The sequence below is a fragment of the Arachis duranensis genome, chromosome 5 (assembly GCF_000817695.3).
Source record: "Arachis duranensis cultivar V14167 chromosome 5, aradu.V14167.gnm2.J7QH, whole genome shotgun sequence".
Taxonomy (NCBI): Eukaryota; Viridiplantae; Streptophyta; class Magnoliopsida; order Fabales; family Fabaceae; genus Arachis; species Arachis duranensis.
Window position 1 is genome coordinate 36,063,830 of NC_029776.3, and position 16,319 is coordinate 36,080,148.

Here is a 16,319-nt window from a genome sequence, read left to right on the forward strand (position 1 = left end):
AATTTCTTTGTTGTTGCTGCAATTTACCGTTATAATTATATCCTGATGAAATTCATCAACCAGATTTCTTTAAATGCTCTATTTGTTATTTTTTTCTCTTGATTCCTTTGATGTTTTTGTGCCTTGATGGCATAATGAAATGGTTAATTTTCTTCTTAAATTATGTAGGTGATGGTGATAGCTGAAGCTGGAAATGAGCAAGCTGAGTCTGCAGTTGACGGGTTTCTAAGCACAGTTGGTAGGTTGCAAGCTGAACAACATAAACAGGTACTTTATTGATGTCTTGATGGTTCTATATTTTATTATAGGGTTATGCACATGTTGTTTTGTAACCATGTTCTGCATATATTCAATATTTCTTTTTAATTTTACTAGCACTCAACATGTTCGATGAAATGCTTCAACTAGATTTCTTTGAATGCTTTGTTTCTTATTTCTTCTCTTAATAATTATGGTAAAATTGTAGAAGTTTGAATCAATGCAATGGTAGTATGGTTGAAGTAAATGCCTATTTCCTAATATATAGGTAAGTGATGCTATGGGACAATGATGTTGCTGTTTAATCTATTTGATTTCCCACTTGCATCATAGATAAGGTTCCCTCCATCATGCTTCTTAATGCTCTCACCTAAAAGAATCAGGTTAGCATCTAAACCCCTAATCAAATAATCAAAATTTCTTCCAACTCTTTTTTGATTATGTCAAGTGCTAAGGTTGTCATCAATTTATTCCAGCTTGTCCTGAGCTAGATTTCTGAGCGTGTTTTTCAATTTTTTGTTTTACATATATGTATTAAAATTTTCCTTCAAAGTCAGAGATTTAGATCCTGTAATCATGGTCTTATGTTCAAATATACAGACTTGCATTGAGAACCCAGATCCTGTAATCAAAGTTCTTGGTTGCAAGGACTTGCCCACCTTTGTGAAGCAGATGTGATCGGTACTATCAACTTTGTCTTTTAATTACATCTTCTGAAATAATACAGTATCAAGACGTATTAAAGCATTTTAATGGGATATGTTTTGTTGTTGATTTAGATTTTTACACTGCCTGGGGTGTCATTGCCAAGCATGTGCTAGGATACCATTCTGATCCTGTTCTTACACATAGGTAAGCATGTCTAAGGTTCTAAGCATATTCTTGTATTGTTTTACTCTTACTATACCAGTGATGGGGGTATTTTTATTTTTTCCAAAAATAGTTGACAGGTTAAACAGAATAGTTTTTACCCTGAGCTTTTGCATCCCAACTCTTATCAAGTAGCATTGACAAATTTGGTTCTGTCTACTATTGGAAACCTTGTTCTTCTTTTAGCTACTAGATTTGCATTAGAAGTATTTGATGATAGTAACGTAACCTTGTCTATATTTATATTATTGTGGTTTCTTGTTTTCCGTACAGGTATCACTTAGAAGTATTTGAAGTTGCAAAGAAGAGGAATACAATAGTAGTACTGGATACAGGTGCTGGTAAGACCTTAAATGGGTGGGCATGGTTTGGATTTTTGTAAATCCAAACCAGATCTATTTTCGAACCAGTTTTATGGTTCATAAAACCAAACCAGAACTGGATTGAAGAGAGAAACCGGTTCTAAAGCGGTTTGAAAAAATAAAAACCGATTTTAAACCGGTTTTATAATTTAAATCCGGTTTTACTTATAACGGTTTTAAATCCAGTTTTACATATAAAACCGGTTTTAAATCCGGTTTTTTTAAATCCATATCTAAAATCCGATTTTTTTTAAATCCAAATCTAAAATCTGGTTTTTTTTATAAAATCCAGTTTTAAAACTAGATTTTTGAAAATCCAGTTTTAAAACCAGTTTCTTCAACCAAAAATCCAATTTTAAAACTAGTTCCAGAACTTCCCTAAACAACAATAACATGAAATAAAACTAAGATTCATATAAAAACCAATAAATAATAAAACCAACCATCCATCTACAAACTAGGAAACTTAGGCAACTAAATTCGAGACAGCTTAAACTACAAAGTTCTTAGAGTTTTTTATGCAACCAACTAGACTTCTTAGAGTTCCAGGACAAATTAGTTCTCTTATCACTTTTCATCATTTAATCTCAGCCCCAAGTGTTTGATTAGCATTCAATCATCACAATATAAAATCACATATTCAGAAGATCAATTAAACATTCGCCACAACATAATCAAGCACAAATCCAACAACACAAACTCAACCAATACAGCTTCATAATTTCAGTTTATATATCATATGATTGAGCTTCTAACTATCCTAACCCTTATTCTTAGTAGCTGATTTCTCTTAGTATAATTCTCTTGGTCTTAAATTACAAAGAACCTGAAAATTCATTGTTTTCAAATTTTTAATCACTCAATTAAGATAAATACTTAAAATATATATAAGGAAAAATTTGCTACATGATAAACTAACAATATAAATAAGGAAAAATAAATGCATGCATAAACAAAAAAAGCAAAGGCACACGTGATAAAACTATAAAAAAAGATAATATAATATTTGAGATAAGTCATAAAATTGGAGAAGTTGGTCTAAGCGTCCAACCAGTTCAATTAGACCAAAATAATGGAAGAGGCTTCTATTGCTTCAACTGAACAGTTGAAGAGTATACAGATTCTAAAATTTCTATTCCAACAGTTTCTCATAAAATTCTACATTTGATATGGCATTAACACAAATACTTGATATGTATAACAGCATAAGCAATCAAACCTTGTTCAGTTTTTCAAATTGTTGGAATGGAACAGAACAGAAAAGGACATGGAAGCAACTTTGGCAATTTCAACTATATAATCACAAATGTAGTAAATCCCTATCTACCACTCAATTCCTTTTTTCAGATGATAGATTCACTCTGTGGTTCTTCTCTGTTGCTTCACAACATTTCAATCTACCAAATTAATTTACTTAATGGTAAAACTATCTAACCTTGAGGGAACCCAGAGAATGGAGAAGAACAGAGCTGGGTCACAGCGAGAAAAGGCGGACGACGGAACCGTGGATGGCGGAACAGAGCAGTGGTGCGACGCGCTTGTAGTGCTGGTGGCAGCTACGAAACTGCAGTGTCAGTTGCCTGCTCTGGTGTCGGTTGCGGCAGAGGAGAAGAGGCGAAAGAGAAAAGGATTCGTGCGAGAAGTGTGATTGGTTCACGGTTCACCAAATCAGAAATTCAGATTTAGGGTTTTTTGGAGATTTGGATCTTAATCTGGATCTGGATCCGGATCCGGATTTAAAATTGTTTAAATGGATTGGATTTAAAACCAAATTATAAAATAAATTTGGTTTGGTTTGGATTTTTTTGTTTAAAACTGGTTTTTTTTTTAATGGTTTGGATTTGGATTTGGATTAAAATCCAAAATTTGGATTTTTTGCCCACCCCTAACCTTAATAGCTGTGTTGCTTATGAAGAACCTTGGTCAAGCTATCAGGTCCAGTAGCTCCAAAAAGTTGATTATTTTCTTAGCTCTGACCATTCATCTTGTCAACCAGGCTTGTTCCCCGAGATTTTTCTCCCCTTTTATGGTTTTTCTTTTCTTTTCTTTTCTCTCTTGGCAGGTTAAATTTATTTGCTATTTTGTTTCTCCTTGTAGCAATATAAGAATATAAGAGATCTTACAGATTTTCAAGTTCAGGAGTATTATAGGGCAAAAGGAGTGGACGCATAGGATTTAAGTATCTGGGAGAAGGAAATTAGTGAAAATGAGGTATCTTTTTATGACATGCTCCTAATAATGCTACTTATGTTTGTCTTCCTTCAGTCATGGTTGATTTCATTTTCAGTAATTATTATGGTCTTTTTTGCTTGTGATGGCCTTATTGGGAAAGATTAGTTATTTTTATATGAATTATCTGTATATGCTGCTATAATTACTTAAAGAGTCTATGAATTTTTATATCAATGTGAATCTTTGAATGGCTTTTGGTGATCTCAAATCTCAATGACGTTTTACAAACAATTGGTTTGGTTAATTATGCTGATAAACTCATGAATACTCTTGGCCTAGCTCTATTGTTTTTATAACCGTGATATTTGATGTCTTATAGGTATTGGTTATGACACCCCAACTTCTTTTGGATGCTCTAAGAAAGGCTTTCTTGAAGATGGAATCAATATGCTTGATGATTATTGATGAGTGTCATCAAGCAATTGGTAACCATCCCTATGCAAAAGTAATGAAGGTGAGTTGTATTTCCTTCATCATACACTTTTTTTTTCTTTTTGGATTAAGTTAAAGAACCAAGTTTCAAGCTTGTATATTTTTGTGTTTCAGTTATTATAATATTAGTTTGTTCATCTAGAATATTGTTCATTGATGCATGATTTGTCTTATTTGGGACTTCAGAAACAGGGGATCACAAGAAATTGTTGAAGAGGACAAGAGAGAGTTTCTTGTGTTGAAGAGTTGCTTGTGAACCAATTGTTGAAGTTGAATACTATTGAGGTTGAAGGTAAAGCGAGTTGCAAAGAAAAGATGAAGATTAAGTTACAAGTACAATTGTTAGCTTTACGTGTTTGGATTAATTTAGAATTTTTTAAATTTACATTCTATGGATTATGACTGTGTAAAACTTGTCGAATTCAACTTTTAAAATACATTGTTGCTATTTTTGTAAAACATGTGGGATTGAGTTTAAATTTGTTGAAATATAATGTCATTTATTATTTTGTTGGTAGACACATATATTATTATTTAGAATAGAAATATTTTTTTGCAATATTTAATAAAAAAAAGTTTTGATGTTGGAGAGATTATGACAATTTAAAACAGTCACTAAATACAGAAAAAAACTGACACAGAAATCAGTAACTTAGTGATGGTTTTAAATCGGAAAATGTCACTAAAAATTTTATGACAGTTTAAATAGTCACTAAATATGTCTAAAAACTGTCATAAAAACTAGTAACTTAGTGACGGTTTCAAATAGTCATAAAATATAAGAAAAAACTGTCACAGAATTGAGTAATTTAACGACAGTTTCAAAACGTCACGAATACAATACAAAAAACACTTTTACAAGTGTTACAAATTAGTGACGGTTTTATACTTTAAAAAACGTCACAAATAATTTAGCGACACTCCTTACTAACGGTGGTCTAAAACCGTCACTATGTCAATTGGCGACGCTCAAATCTGCGATGTTTTTTTTAACCATCGTAAAACTATTTAATGACAGTTAAAACCGCCACCAAGTATTAAAAAAACGTCGCCAAAATGCTATTTTGTTGTAGTTTGGATGCCTCATACCTAGAGGATCACGTTTCTAATATTTATTGTTAGCATGTTATTTAACTATCAAGAGGTATCATGTTTTGTTGGGGTAATGAATTGTGTTATGAATAGTAAAAAATATAATTTATGGTTTTGTTTATGGATTGGCCTTTCTCCAGGTGGAGTTGAATTTTTATCCTTCTTCTCTATATAAGTTGAAGGGGGTAAACTTGTTAACCTTTTTCCTAGTCCTTGTAGCATTATTCTTGGAAAAAGGACTACATATATATGCAAAATTCATTCATGTACATTTTTCAAAGTTGTTATTGTACTAGCATGTGGTCAAGACTTGTGATTTCCTTAAGAAGAATGAATATTCTCATAGAAAATTTCGAAGGTATAATTTACTTTGACCATTTATTAGAATTTGTTATGTTATCTTTTTTTTCCCGTTTGCATGTAACTTTGAACTTGGAACTATTATTTTTCGTGGTTTAGAAATGTGTTTCTATGAAATAAATCATACGGAGTTGACGTCTTTTCCTTAAGCCAATGTTTGCCTCAAGTGCCCGAATTGATATATGGCATTATTTGTTGTTTAATTCTAAACACAAGCAATACTCATACCTCCTGCAAATTTTCATTTGTTGTTAGCTCTTTCTTGGGGCATTATCATAAGCTTGCTTTTATATGCACAATTAATTAGGATTCTAGTATTGGAAATATAGTGATAGACTTCTTTTTCTTTGTGTTTTATTTTTTTTACAGCACTAATGATGTAGTTTTGGGAAAAATGAAGAAGGACTACATGCTACATGAAGGAAAGGACACTATCAAAAATTAGCCTAGTTAAATAAATTCTATGCAAATGCCAAAGATGGTCATATATGCTAAGTTAATGCATGGTACATTAGAACCTTCGTTATTTGTAATTTTTTTTTAAAGTTGTATTCAATTAGAACAATAATGAAAGTTTCCAAAATGAGTTTTGGTTATGCTTGAAAAAAATGAAATAAAAATTGAGGTTATTTGAGGTGAAATAGATCAATGGGGTGTTATTTGTGTTGGTTCCTTTTTCTAAAGCTTTCCAAATACTTTTAATGGCACTCCATGGCTCGAATATTCTAAATAGAGCTATTATCTCATTCTTTAGCTGAAATAGATACGCATTCTTTTTTTTATGTTGTTACGTTGACCAAATTTTAAACTAGTTTTGCTATATTCCAAGTCGATTGGGATTTTCTAGTTCTTGAATTGGAAAGGTTTGTATTATAGAAACACAATATGTATCATGGCTTGAGATCGTGAACTAGAATACCGAACAAATTAAAGCTATTTTGTAGGTAAAAATCACTTTCAACTCGATCCACTACATAAACTATGCTTACAGATTTTAAAAGGAGATCCAACATTTAGTCACAGTATAGTATTATATTTTATAGAATCTCTTAGGACACAAAAAAGACAAACAAATCAAAACAAAATATAAGTTTGTTTTCAAGTTTTTAACTTGAAACAGAAAAAAATGGACAGAATCAAGACAATCCGAATGATCGCTGTTGCCACCTCTCTTGACATCCAAGGGAAAATAACAACCTAATTTGAAAGAGAAGCTTCTGGTGAGAAAGAAATTTAAGTTGGCTTCCGAATGTTCTATCCATCAAGAAATACTTCATTCGTCAATAACAATTGCGATGCTATTATAGGCCTACAAAAAGTAATGTAAATAATCAAATTCAATTGTAAACAAACAAATTGCTGCAAACATAAAAGTGCACTTTGGATGTTTGCCCAACTGAAAATTTAAAACAAGCATTGCTAGGTATAATAGATGCGATATAATGTAATCCAAAGAATGAGCAATAGCAAGGTTTAACTATACCCTGAATTTATATTTGGCGCTTCACTGAATAGTTGTCAAAAATACACTTCATTTGGCGCTTCACTGAATAGTCTAAGCAATAGGTTATTAACATCTTCTATGCAAAGGGAAAACAAGGATTATGATTGCGATGAAAATATGTTTTGCTTTCTTGTTGAATGATAAAATTCATGTTCCAGAAATATGGGTGGATGCTTCATAGGCCAAGTGAAAGCCATAAAATGCATTTCTCATGAATGCTTACTATCTTATGCCATTGCCACCTAAAGAGAACAGTTTTGAATAGTTCATCATCAGAAAAATTTGTTCATAGATACTTAACTTGACAAGCATTCTGTATTCAGTATTCACATAAATCCTTTTACGTTTTGGCAAGGATATTGATATTGAGTTAGGTACAAGTTATACTTGCATAGTCTCAAATTTATAGTGGAATCCTACAAGAACAGAAGCATCCAAATTCACATAATTTTTATAGAAAGGACAATAAAATAAAATTAAAATGAAACCTTAAAGGAGTAGTTCGCACGGGCAGAGATGATGGAGAAGGACCGAGATCGAAGATAGTGGTGACGAAGATGAACATAGCGACGACGTCGAAACTCAACGTAGAAGGGGCTGGATATGTGGCGATTGCGGCAGAATCGTGATGCGACGGCCCTGGTGATAGAAGCAGCGGCAATCTTCTGAAAATCCTAGATGAGCAAGAGTGACGACGACACAGGGACAGATGTGGAGCACAACAACGCAGAGAGACTTGAAAGTATGGTACGATGGCAGTAGAAAGAGAGAAAAACCCTAATAGAGATAATTGTCTCTTCTCTTTGAAATTGGATTAAAAGAAAGGAAAATATGTTAAAATAAAAAACAGAGGAGCAAATTTTTAATTACCAAATTTTTCAAAAACAAAAATATAGGATCCAAATTATAACTATTTTTATGTTGGCTAATGTTACTCCCACTTAAAAGTAGGAGGAGTAAGGAATCTCTTGCCTATTTTTAAATGCTCCTTATCTTATTAAGTAAAAAATGTTGCATTTTTTGTTAATTAAATAAATCTTAATTTTTTATTCTCTTTATTATATTTTATAACAATAACTTAGATTTAGAGTTTCAAAATTAGAGTTTGAAATTTAGGATTCAAAATTTAGAATTTATAGTTTAGAGTTTATGATTTAAAATTTAAAATTTTAGATTTAGTATTTAGAATTTAAACTTTAAAATTCAAAAAACGATACACTTCTTATTTTTATTGGAACATATTAGCTTTCGCACATGATTAAGAATATATTTTGTTTTAAAATATTTAAATATTCATGATATTCATGTTTGATGTATCATCCTTAATAATCATTGAAATTTTAAAAGATTTATTATATAGATTATTATACTATCCTCACAACTAGAAAATGGATTAATACAGAAAGATTTAGTCTTTATTATAGATGAATTTTTTGTTACCGATGGATTTTGTCCCTCTGTAAAAGCCTCGTCAGAAATTATTTACCGACGAATTTTTTTCCGTCGAAAAATTACCGATAGATTTTTACCAATTACCGACGGATTTTTTCTCTGTAAATTCTCCATCCATTTCCCGAAGACGACGAACTTTCCGACGGACTTTCCATCGATAATTAGACGGATTTTCCGACAGATTTTCCGTCTGTAATTACAGATGGATTTTTTGTCGATAATTACAGGCGGATTTTTTGACAAATTTTTCGTCTGTAATTTGAACTTTGGAAAATCATCTCACACTCTGGTTATAGACAGAAAATCCGTCTGTAAATCCATCAGTAAGGTAAAATAGAATTTTTTTTATTTTTCCAATTACAAATAAACTTGTTTTCATACAAAATAAATATAAATTTAATACAAATTTTTATCTAATTGTATTCGAATATTTATAATATTTCAAAAAATAAACAAATTTATCGTATTATCAAACTAAAAAGAAAAGTACTATAAACAAGCAAATCAATATAATTCAAAACATAAACAAAGTGTATTGATCATCAACTATAATTCCTAGTATATTGTTCAACCATACAAAAACTATCAGCTATAGTCTTCAGTGTCATCTTCATCCACATCATCATCATAGTCCTCATCTGAAGACATTGAGGGTGGCGGCGGTGGCGGTGGTAGTAGAACTACACTAGAACTACTTGACACTCTAACCTTCTCATAAGCCTCATTCTATCTCTTCTGTTTCAACTTTTCCTTCTTGGCCTTTCCAATTGCCTGTTCCAACTTTTCTAACTTCTTGGAAAAGATTGTTTGGGTGAAGATGGTGTTTTGCATGTGAGCTTTGGCTGCTTTGTATCCTTTGATTTTCTCATCAATCAAATCTATGCATGAAAAAGTTGTTTAATTATCTCTAAGCATTTGTTTGAACCTTAATGGGTCTGATAAGCTATTTTTCATGATAATGTATTGGTCAACTGCTGGGACTTCAAAATTGAAACAATTTGGTGTGTTAGATGCAAAGGTATGATTAGTCATTTCAACTTACTGCTGTTGGTAGAATTCTGCTCAGTAAGTACTTTTAAAACACTTACCAATGCTTTCAAACGGTCCCATATGCTGAGACCATATAGTGCTTCAACTAGTGACTCCTGAAATTCAAAGGCATTTTCTGCTACAGGATACTAAGGCAAAGAAGAAGCGCATGTCATTATGTAGCAAAGTGTGAAAACATGTAAATATATTATCAAAGGTTTCCCAGGCTGACCTGAATAGGCTTAGGAATCACGGTTTTTATGTATGGCAACAATCTATCTTCAACAACAGCTTTTACAAGGCAGCATGCTCACAAACCTTCTGCACCACCAAATCGTCCAAATCCACTGTGTTTGACACCCCCAAATGAGAGGGACTGAAAAATCAGAATGCATTTTTACTTCGGTAGAAATTTAAGAGAGGTAACCAAGATTGAGATAGGAATATATTCTAGCAGGTTTTGCCAAAAAGAACTGCATAATATAGAAAGCTAAATACATAAACAACTCTTGTAACATTTATATTTATTTCTGCTTGGCAATAAGATATGATATAGCAAAGTAGATATTAAAGTAAATCAGAAACAGTAAAGAGTTATGTTTTCTTGTCCTTCCTGTTGTGAAGAATAAATCAGAGGCTGGTTCCATCACCTAATTGGTAGAGTCCACCATTTTAAAACTTCTGTCCAACTTTCTAATCAGAAAGCTATTATTCAATTGCATAAAACATATATATTATATTATATTGTGGTAGGCTCTCTCTAGCAGTTGGATGGATGTGAATATGTGATCAACAATGCTAGATCATATCATTACAAAGAGAAGTAGGCTTCCTTTGCACAAAGATGCAGATTCCTAGAAAAGTTACCTGACACATATATGTTGCTCCAAAATCATTAATAGCAGCAAAGCCACAATGTATCTACCTACGAAGCTATCTCTCTGGCATGGCTCTGATTGCCTGAGAAAACAGTACAGCCAAGCCCATATCTTGAGTCATTTGCAAGCTTGACAACCTCTTCATCAGAGCTGAATTTCATTATTGGCATGATTGGTCCAAATGCGTATATGTAATTGAAGTACAAAGATGAACTTAGTAAGCAGTTGCTCAAGCTTAAAACATATGAATCTCAAATAAGTAAATGACATGAAACACAATAATGTAAATTTAAAATCTTCAATGCTTTTAGTCAAGATGCAACATTTCATATTCTTTTGTTGGTTAATATTTCACATAAATATGGAAGTATGGACCATCAATAAGCATTTCAATCATAGTTAGGGGGTAATACTGATCAACTGCATCTCTACCAATAGGCCCGAAACTTCCTCTTGCAACAATTTCAGCACCTTTATCTATAGCATCATTGACAAGGCCTTCAAGTTTTTCAGAATGCTCATGCATGCATAGAGCTCCAATGCAACATGTTCATGAACAAACCACATTGAAAGCAGCAAAGGCATAAAGCCTATATATGCCTCAAAGAACTGTAATTGTTTTTCCATGATAATTTCATTATATTATGAGCTTAGAAGATATTTTTCGCTTTTTTATAAAATATATATAATCAAGGAAACCATCAGGCAACTACCAATTAAGAACCATGGAACTATGAAAGCGTTGTGATTATAAAGTACAAGACTCATTAGAACAAAAAAGAAGTGTTAAAAAACTGAAAGAAGGACACGATCAAAACATTTCAAATTTCTAGACAGATTTCTGGACTTAAACAACTTCGTTTACCATCATATACAAATAAACTCAAGTGATGAGTAACATAATGAAAAATGAGTAGCAATTCAATTAAGGAGGGCCCTTCTATGGCAGTGGGGTGGTACTAAAAAAAAATCTTTCAAGTGATTACAACACAAGCAATGAATCTTTGGCTCAACATGAACAATATGAAGCTAAAAATATACAAACCTGAAAAATGACAGTAGCTGCTTAAACGCATCTTCTAGTTTAGAGATATCTTCAGCAATCAAATTATTTTCATTGAATACAATGGAATCACTATCTGTAAAGTCCATTCTACTGCCAAAAAACTCAATGCTGCTTCTCAGTCTCCCACTTCCTTCATGCTTGCTTTGCAAGTCTTGATGCCCTTTATGTATTTCTGCCTCTGCCTGCATATATATTGGTCCCTTCATAAGAGAACTTTCTCAGAAGTCAAGTCATATATATATATATATATATATATATATTGGTCCCTTCCTGTATTTTAACTTGTCAATTTAAAAAGGATCATAAAAGAAATGTGTATAAGAAACATATATATTTATTAAATCTTACAAAACAGAAGTCCCTTAGCTTTCTTCTTGTTAAATCAGTTTTTAAGTTCAGTGGCTATGAACATTATTCCACTGCTCGTGTTCAAAAGCTCAGCTAAACAGAATCATTTTTCCCTGCCATTCATCCAGTCACGTTTGTCATTGTTAAATGTTTAATTTGTCAGAACTTGCAAACTTAAAGCTTTGTGAGCTTCAATTTGAGGGACATGATATCAAATTCAGCTGTGGCTTCTAATTAAATTGATTGTTCACTTGAAGATAAATGGCAGAAGAATATAGAAACTTACTTGGCTACCCTTCTGCACAAGGCTGGCAATATCTTCCAAGATTGGCTTAGCAAGGTGCTCTAATTCGGCGGATTCCTCAGTAGAATCAAGTTCCCTCTCCTTTTCATCATTCAGCTGCAGTGGTAGAGTGCCACACACATTTGATTCCAGAGGCATAGAATCCAAGTTAGAAGCCGAACCGGTTGCGCTTTCAGTTCTAGCTAAGGGCAGCTTCCTAACAACACTAAGTATCCTTATGATTTTGAGCAAGGTCTCTTTGGTATCTCTTGAAGTCTGAGCCGGCACATCGAACCTAAAGAAACGTTCTAGAGACACCACCAATTTGGCAAGTTCATCTTGGTACTGAAATTCATGTCCTTCCCAAATCTGTTTGGATTTGGATCCTCTAAAGTACAAATTTAAGATTTAGAGGATCCAAATTCAACCTATTTCATGAATTAAAGGGAAAATCATACTAGTCTAGAAACAATAACAGGGCTAGAGCTTATATGACAGAGCTTAATTGAAGATGGTGATGGGATAATATTGACTAACCAAAAATGTAGTCTCATTATACGACCTTAGAACAGTAACCACAGCCAAATCAACGATCATCAACGACTCCAGGAGCCTCCAATTTTCCAGATTCAGGCCAAATCAAATGCAGAATTTTCACTACTCAGCAACAATTCAGCAAAGCTAGCAGTAGAAAATTCAATAATCACATATCTCCAATTTTGGAATTCATATTCAGAATATAAAATTGCAGAATTAGAGTCTACAACAGCAAAAGTTTCAGAATCAGCAAGGAATCCAAAACTTACAGAAGAAGTTCACATCAAAGGAGAAGAAGGAGACTCATCAGATTTCAATTTTATATTTTAACCTCAACAACAAACAAAATCAACAGAGCTGGCAGATCGAGCAATAATTCAGCATTCATCTTTGTCTATTTATGCAGAAAACGAAGAAGAAGCAACAGATTTGGCTGAAGAAGAAGAATTAGCTTTCAATTTTGAATTTCAACCAGTATAATCAAGAGCAATTTCAGTTCGAGCAGGATTCCAAAATTCAATTCCAAAACTGCAATCAAAATTACCTCTCATTCCAGAACACACAAGAGAAGAACACCTGGATCTACATTTGGCGCATTTGGAGGAAACGGCTCGGGCCGAGCTGAGGAGGAAGTTGCCATCCAGGGCGGCAGAGTAGCAGCGGAGGGGTTGAATCGCCCACCGCCAAAGCTACCTTACTCATTTACAAAGGTTGTGGTTGGCTGGGCGACAGCCAACGGCGCCGTCGCAAAGTTGAAGGGAGATGACACCGTGCATGAAGGAGGTGGATGGGCCCAGAGCGGTGAGAACGACGATGACGCGACTACCTCCACGACCACCAGAGGCAGAGATCTTCCCTGAAAAATGAGTGCAGTGATTCCTGAACCGGTGGATGAGGATAACCAGCGAATGGCCGTTGCTGAGGTCAGTGATGAGATTGTGCGACGCGAGCGGTGACGGCAGCAGTGAAAGAAGCTCGTGGACGGTGAGAGAGCGTGGACGGAGAGACTGTGGACGGAGATAGGAAGAAGCTATTCACTTGTGCGGAGGATGGATGGAGCTCGAGAGACTAGGGTGTAAGTTAGGGTTAGCTCAATGTTTTTGACTGAAAATTTGTAGAGTAATTACCCAAATTGGTTCCTGAAGTTTTTTAAATCGGTCAGCTTTTGAAATACACAAAAAACTCCTCTAAGTTTAACTCCGGCGGACAAATCAGTCCTTGGTAATCTTTCTCCGTCAATGACAAACGGAGAACGCTGACGTGGAGCCCTGGGCTGGCACACGTGGTAGTCAGTGGTCCACGTGTGCAAAAAGACAGATCAGTCCCTGGGCCTAAACTGTGTCGTTTTGTAGGTTGGCCCCATGTACATCCCTCTTCTCAAAACCAAAATACTCAAAACCCACCCTTTCTTCCTCAATTTACAAAGAAAAGACGTAACCCCTCTTCATCTGTTTCATCTTCAACGTTAAACTCCAGGTCATTGTCCACATCATCGCCATCATCCCATTTCAGTCATTTCATTTTCAACCTCCATCACCCACATTCAACCTTGTCACCCCAACGTCACCATTCCGTTCGTCGCCATTACTGTTAGCGCCTAGTCAGACGCAACAAACAAGTGGATGTGACCACTGAAGACTTGCATTGAAGAAGGTTAGAAACTCGTTAATTATTCTTAGCTACCATTATAGTAATAGTGATGAGTATTTTATGATTTGGCCTAGGGTTTAGAAATCTGTGATGGAATATTGTAATAGTTATTCATCCTCTCTGTTTTGGTTATTATTATGACATAAAACGAAAAAAAAATAAACTAGCAAATAGGGATTTTCATTGAACTTTGCAGTGGTGCTTGTTTTTAATAAATTATTATGCATTATGTCCAGTGATGGAGGATTTTGTGGTTCCTGTATTCCACCATGGTGGTCATTTTGAGAGGGATAACAATGGAGCACTACTATATATGGATGGTAAAGTAGAGAGGTTTCCAAGGATGGACATTGATCTCATCTGTTTTTTTGATCTGCTGACTCTATTCAAAGGTTTAGGATATATAGATTACAAAGAGATGTATTGGTATGATCAAGCTGCGGTAATATGGAGTTTGGATTGCATCCTATTAAAGGAGACTTAGAGATTAATCAAATGCGCGAAAGGGTTAATGAAGAACAGGGAAACTGATGAAATGTGCATTTTCTTTGATCACCGAGTCATAGAAACCCCAGTTGAGGAGGCTGTTGATGAACCTGTTAATGAAGCTGGAGATGAAGCTGGTGATGAGTCTAGCAATGAGTCTAGTGACGATGGGTATGAAAGCACGGAGGATGAGCCTTATAGACCACCTCCCCCAGGTTTTGATGATGAAAGCAGTGAAGAAGAGTGTGTGGTTCTGAAGAAAAAGCCTAAAAGAGGAGGAAAAAAACAGAGAGTATAAGTAATGCTTCGAGGAGGAAACAACAAACTATGAAGAAGAAGATGTCTCAGAAGGAGGTTAATAAGGGCTCCAAGACTACAAAGGCTTCAAAAACTAACAACAAACCTCATGTTGGGCCAACTACTGATGGGCCTCATATTAGGCAGTCTGATGATATTGGGCCTAAATTTAGTGGCCCAAGTGCAGCTAGACACAACCATGCTGGGTCAAGTGGTGGTGGCCCAAGAATGGCTGGAGCAAGTGATGATGAACAAGAAGAGGCTGAAGAAGAGGTTGAGCCTGACCCTGTATTTGACTATGAGTCAGAAACTTTAGTGACACCAGAAAACTCTGAAAATGAAAGAGAGAAGTATGAGTTTCCACAATACAATGAAGCATCAGGTTTTGGAGAGGTGTACTTTGAGTTGGGCATGGAATTTGCAACAATTGAGTCCTTCAAGAATGCTTTAAAGGACCATGTGATATTTGAGGGGAGGAAGATTAGGTATATCAAGAATGATCAAAGGAGAGTCAGATGTGATTGTGAGCACGGGGTTGAGAGGATTAAGAAGCCAAGGAAATCCAAGAAAGACAATGATGCATCTAAAGAAAATGAAGAGTCTAACAAGGACAATGGTGAAGATGCAATTGATGGTGACTCTGAGAATGTTGAAGAGCGTGCAACTGTGGAGGAGGGACATGTTGATGGTGGAAGTAAAGAAACTGCTAAAGAGACAAATGACTCTACCGTTGTAGTATCTGGGACAACTCAGGCTATCATTCTAAATCCTTGTCCATGGCTTATCTATTGTGCTTGGGATAATCAACACAAGTCATACCAGATCAAGACTTATGTCCCTAATCATACATGTGGCAGAGAGTTTGGGAGTAATATGGCTGACCAGAAGTGGGTTGCCAAGAAGTTGGAAAAGAGGCTATTGACTCAACCACACATGACATTGAACGAAGCCTATGAGCACATCAAAATTGACTATAATGTGATGATCAACGGGAAGATGATTTATAGAGCACTTAAAGAAGCCAGAGAGCGTGTCATTGGGAATGGGAAAGCACAATATAGCAAGCTGAGACATTACCTTCTTGAGATTTTGAGGAGTAATCCTGGTAGCACTGCACTGTTGGGTGTGACACCAATACATGAATCTCCTCCGAGATTCAACAATCTATACATATGTCTAGACG

The 16,319-nt window shown here is 34.7% G+C and overlaps 1 protein-coding gene and 1 long non-coding RNA gene across 14 annotated transcripts; one reads left to right on the forward strand and one right to left on the reverse strand.

The window, feature by feature from the left end:
• Positions 1-3,585: 3,585 nt before the first annotated feature.
• On the forward strand, positions 3,586-4,567 carry LOC110281092 (uncharacterized). The gene is made up of 3 exons (XR_002375612.2): positions 3,586-3,701; positions 4,042-4,176; positions 4,341-4,567. It is a non-coding gene; the product is annotated as an uncharacterized LOC110281092 (long non-coding RNA).
• A 4,440-nt stretch (positions 4,568-9,007) lies between these two features.
• LOC107489169 (uncharacterized) lies at positions 9,008-13,802 on the reverse strand. 13 transcript variants are annotated; one of them, XM_052262402.1, is made up of 8 exons: positions 13,248-13,802; positions 12,973-13,034; positions 12,704-12,847; positions 12,170-12,535; positions 11,515-11,735; positions 10,459-10,619; positions 9,824-9,967; positions 9,009-9,740 (listed from the first exon to the last, which is right to left on the reverse strand). In XM_052262402.1, the coding sequence occupies exons 3-6, from the start codon at positions 12,761-12,763 to the stop codon at positions 10,517-10,519; spliced, it is 750 nt and encodes a 249-aa protein (XP_052118362.1). In that variant the 5' UTR covers positions 12,764-12,847; positions 12,973-13,034; positions 13,248-13,802; the 3' UTR covers positions 9,009-9,740; positions 9,824-9,967; positions 10,459-10,516. The 13 variants fall into 13 exon arrangements, 10 of the variants coding, with proteins under 10 accessions (XP_052118365.1, XP_052118362.1, XP_052118363.1 ...); XM_052262403.1 differs by having other exon boundaries at positions 12,973-13,060; XM_052262401.1 differs by having other exon boundaries at positions 12,973-13,136.
• Positions 13,803-16,319: the final 2,517 nt, after the last annotated feature.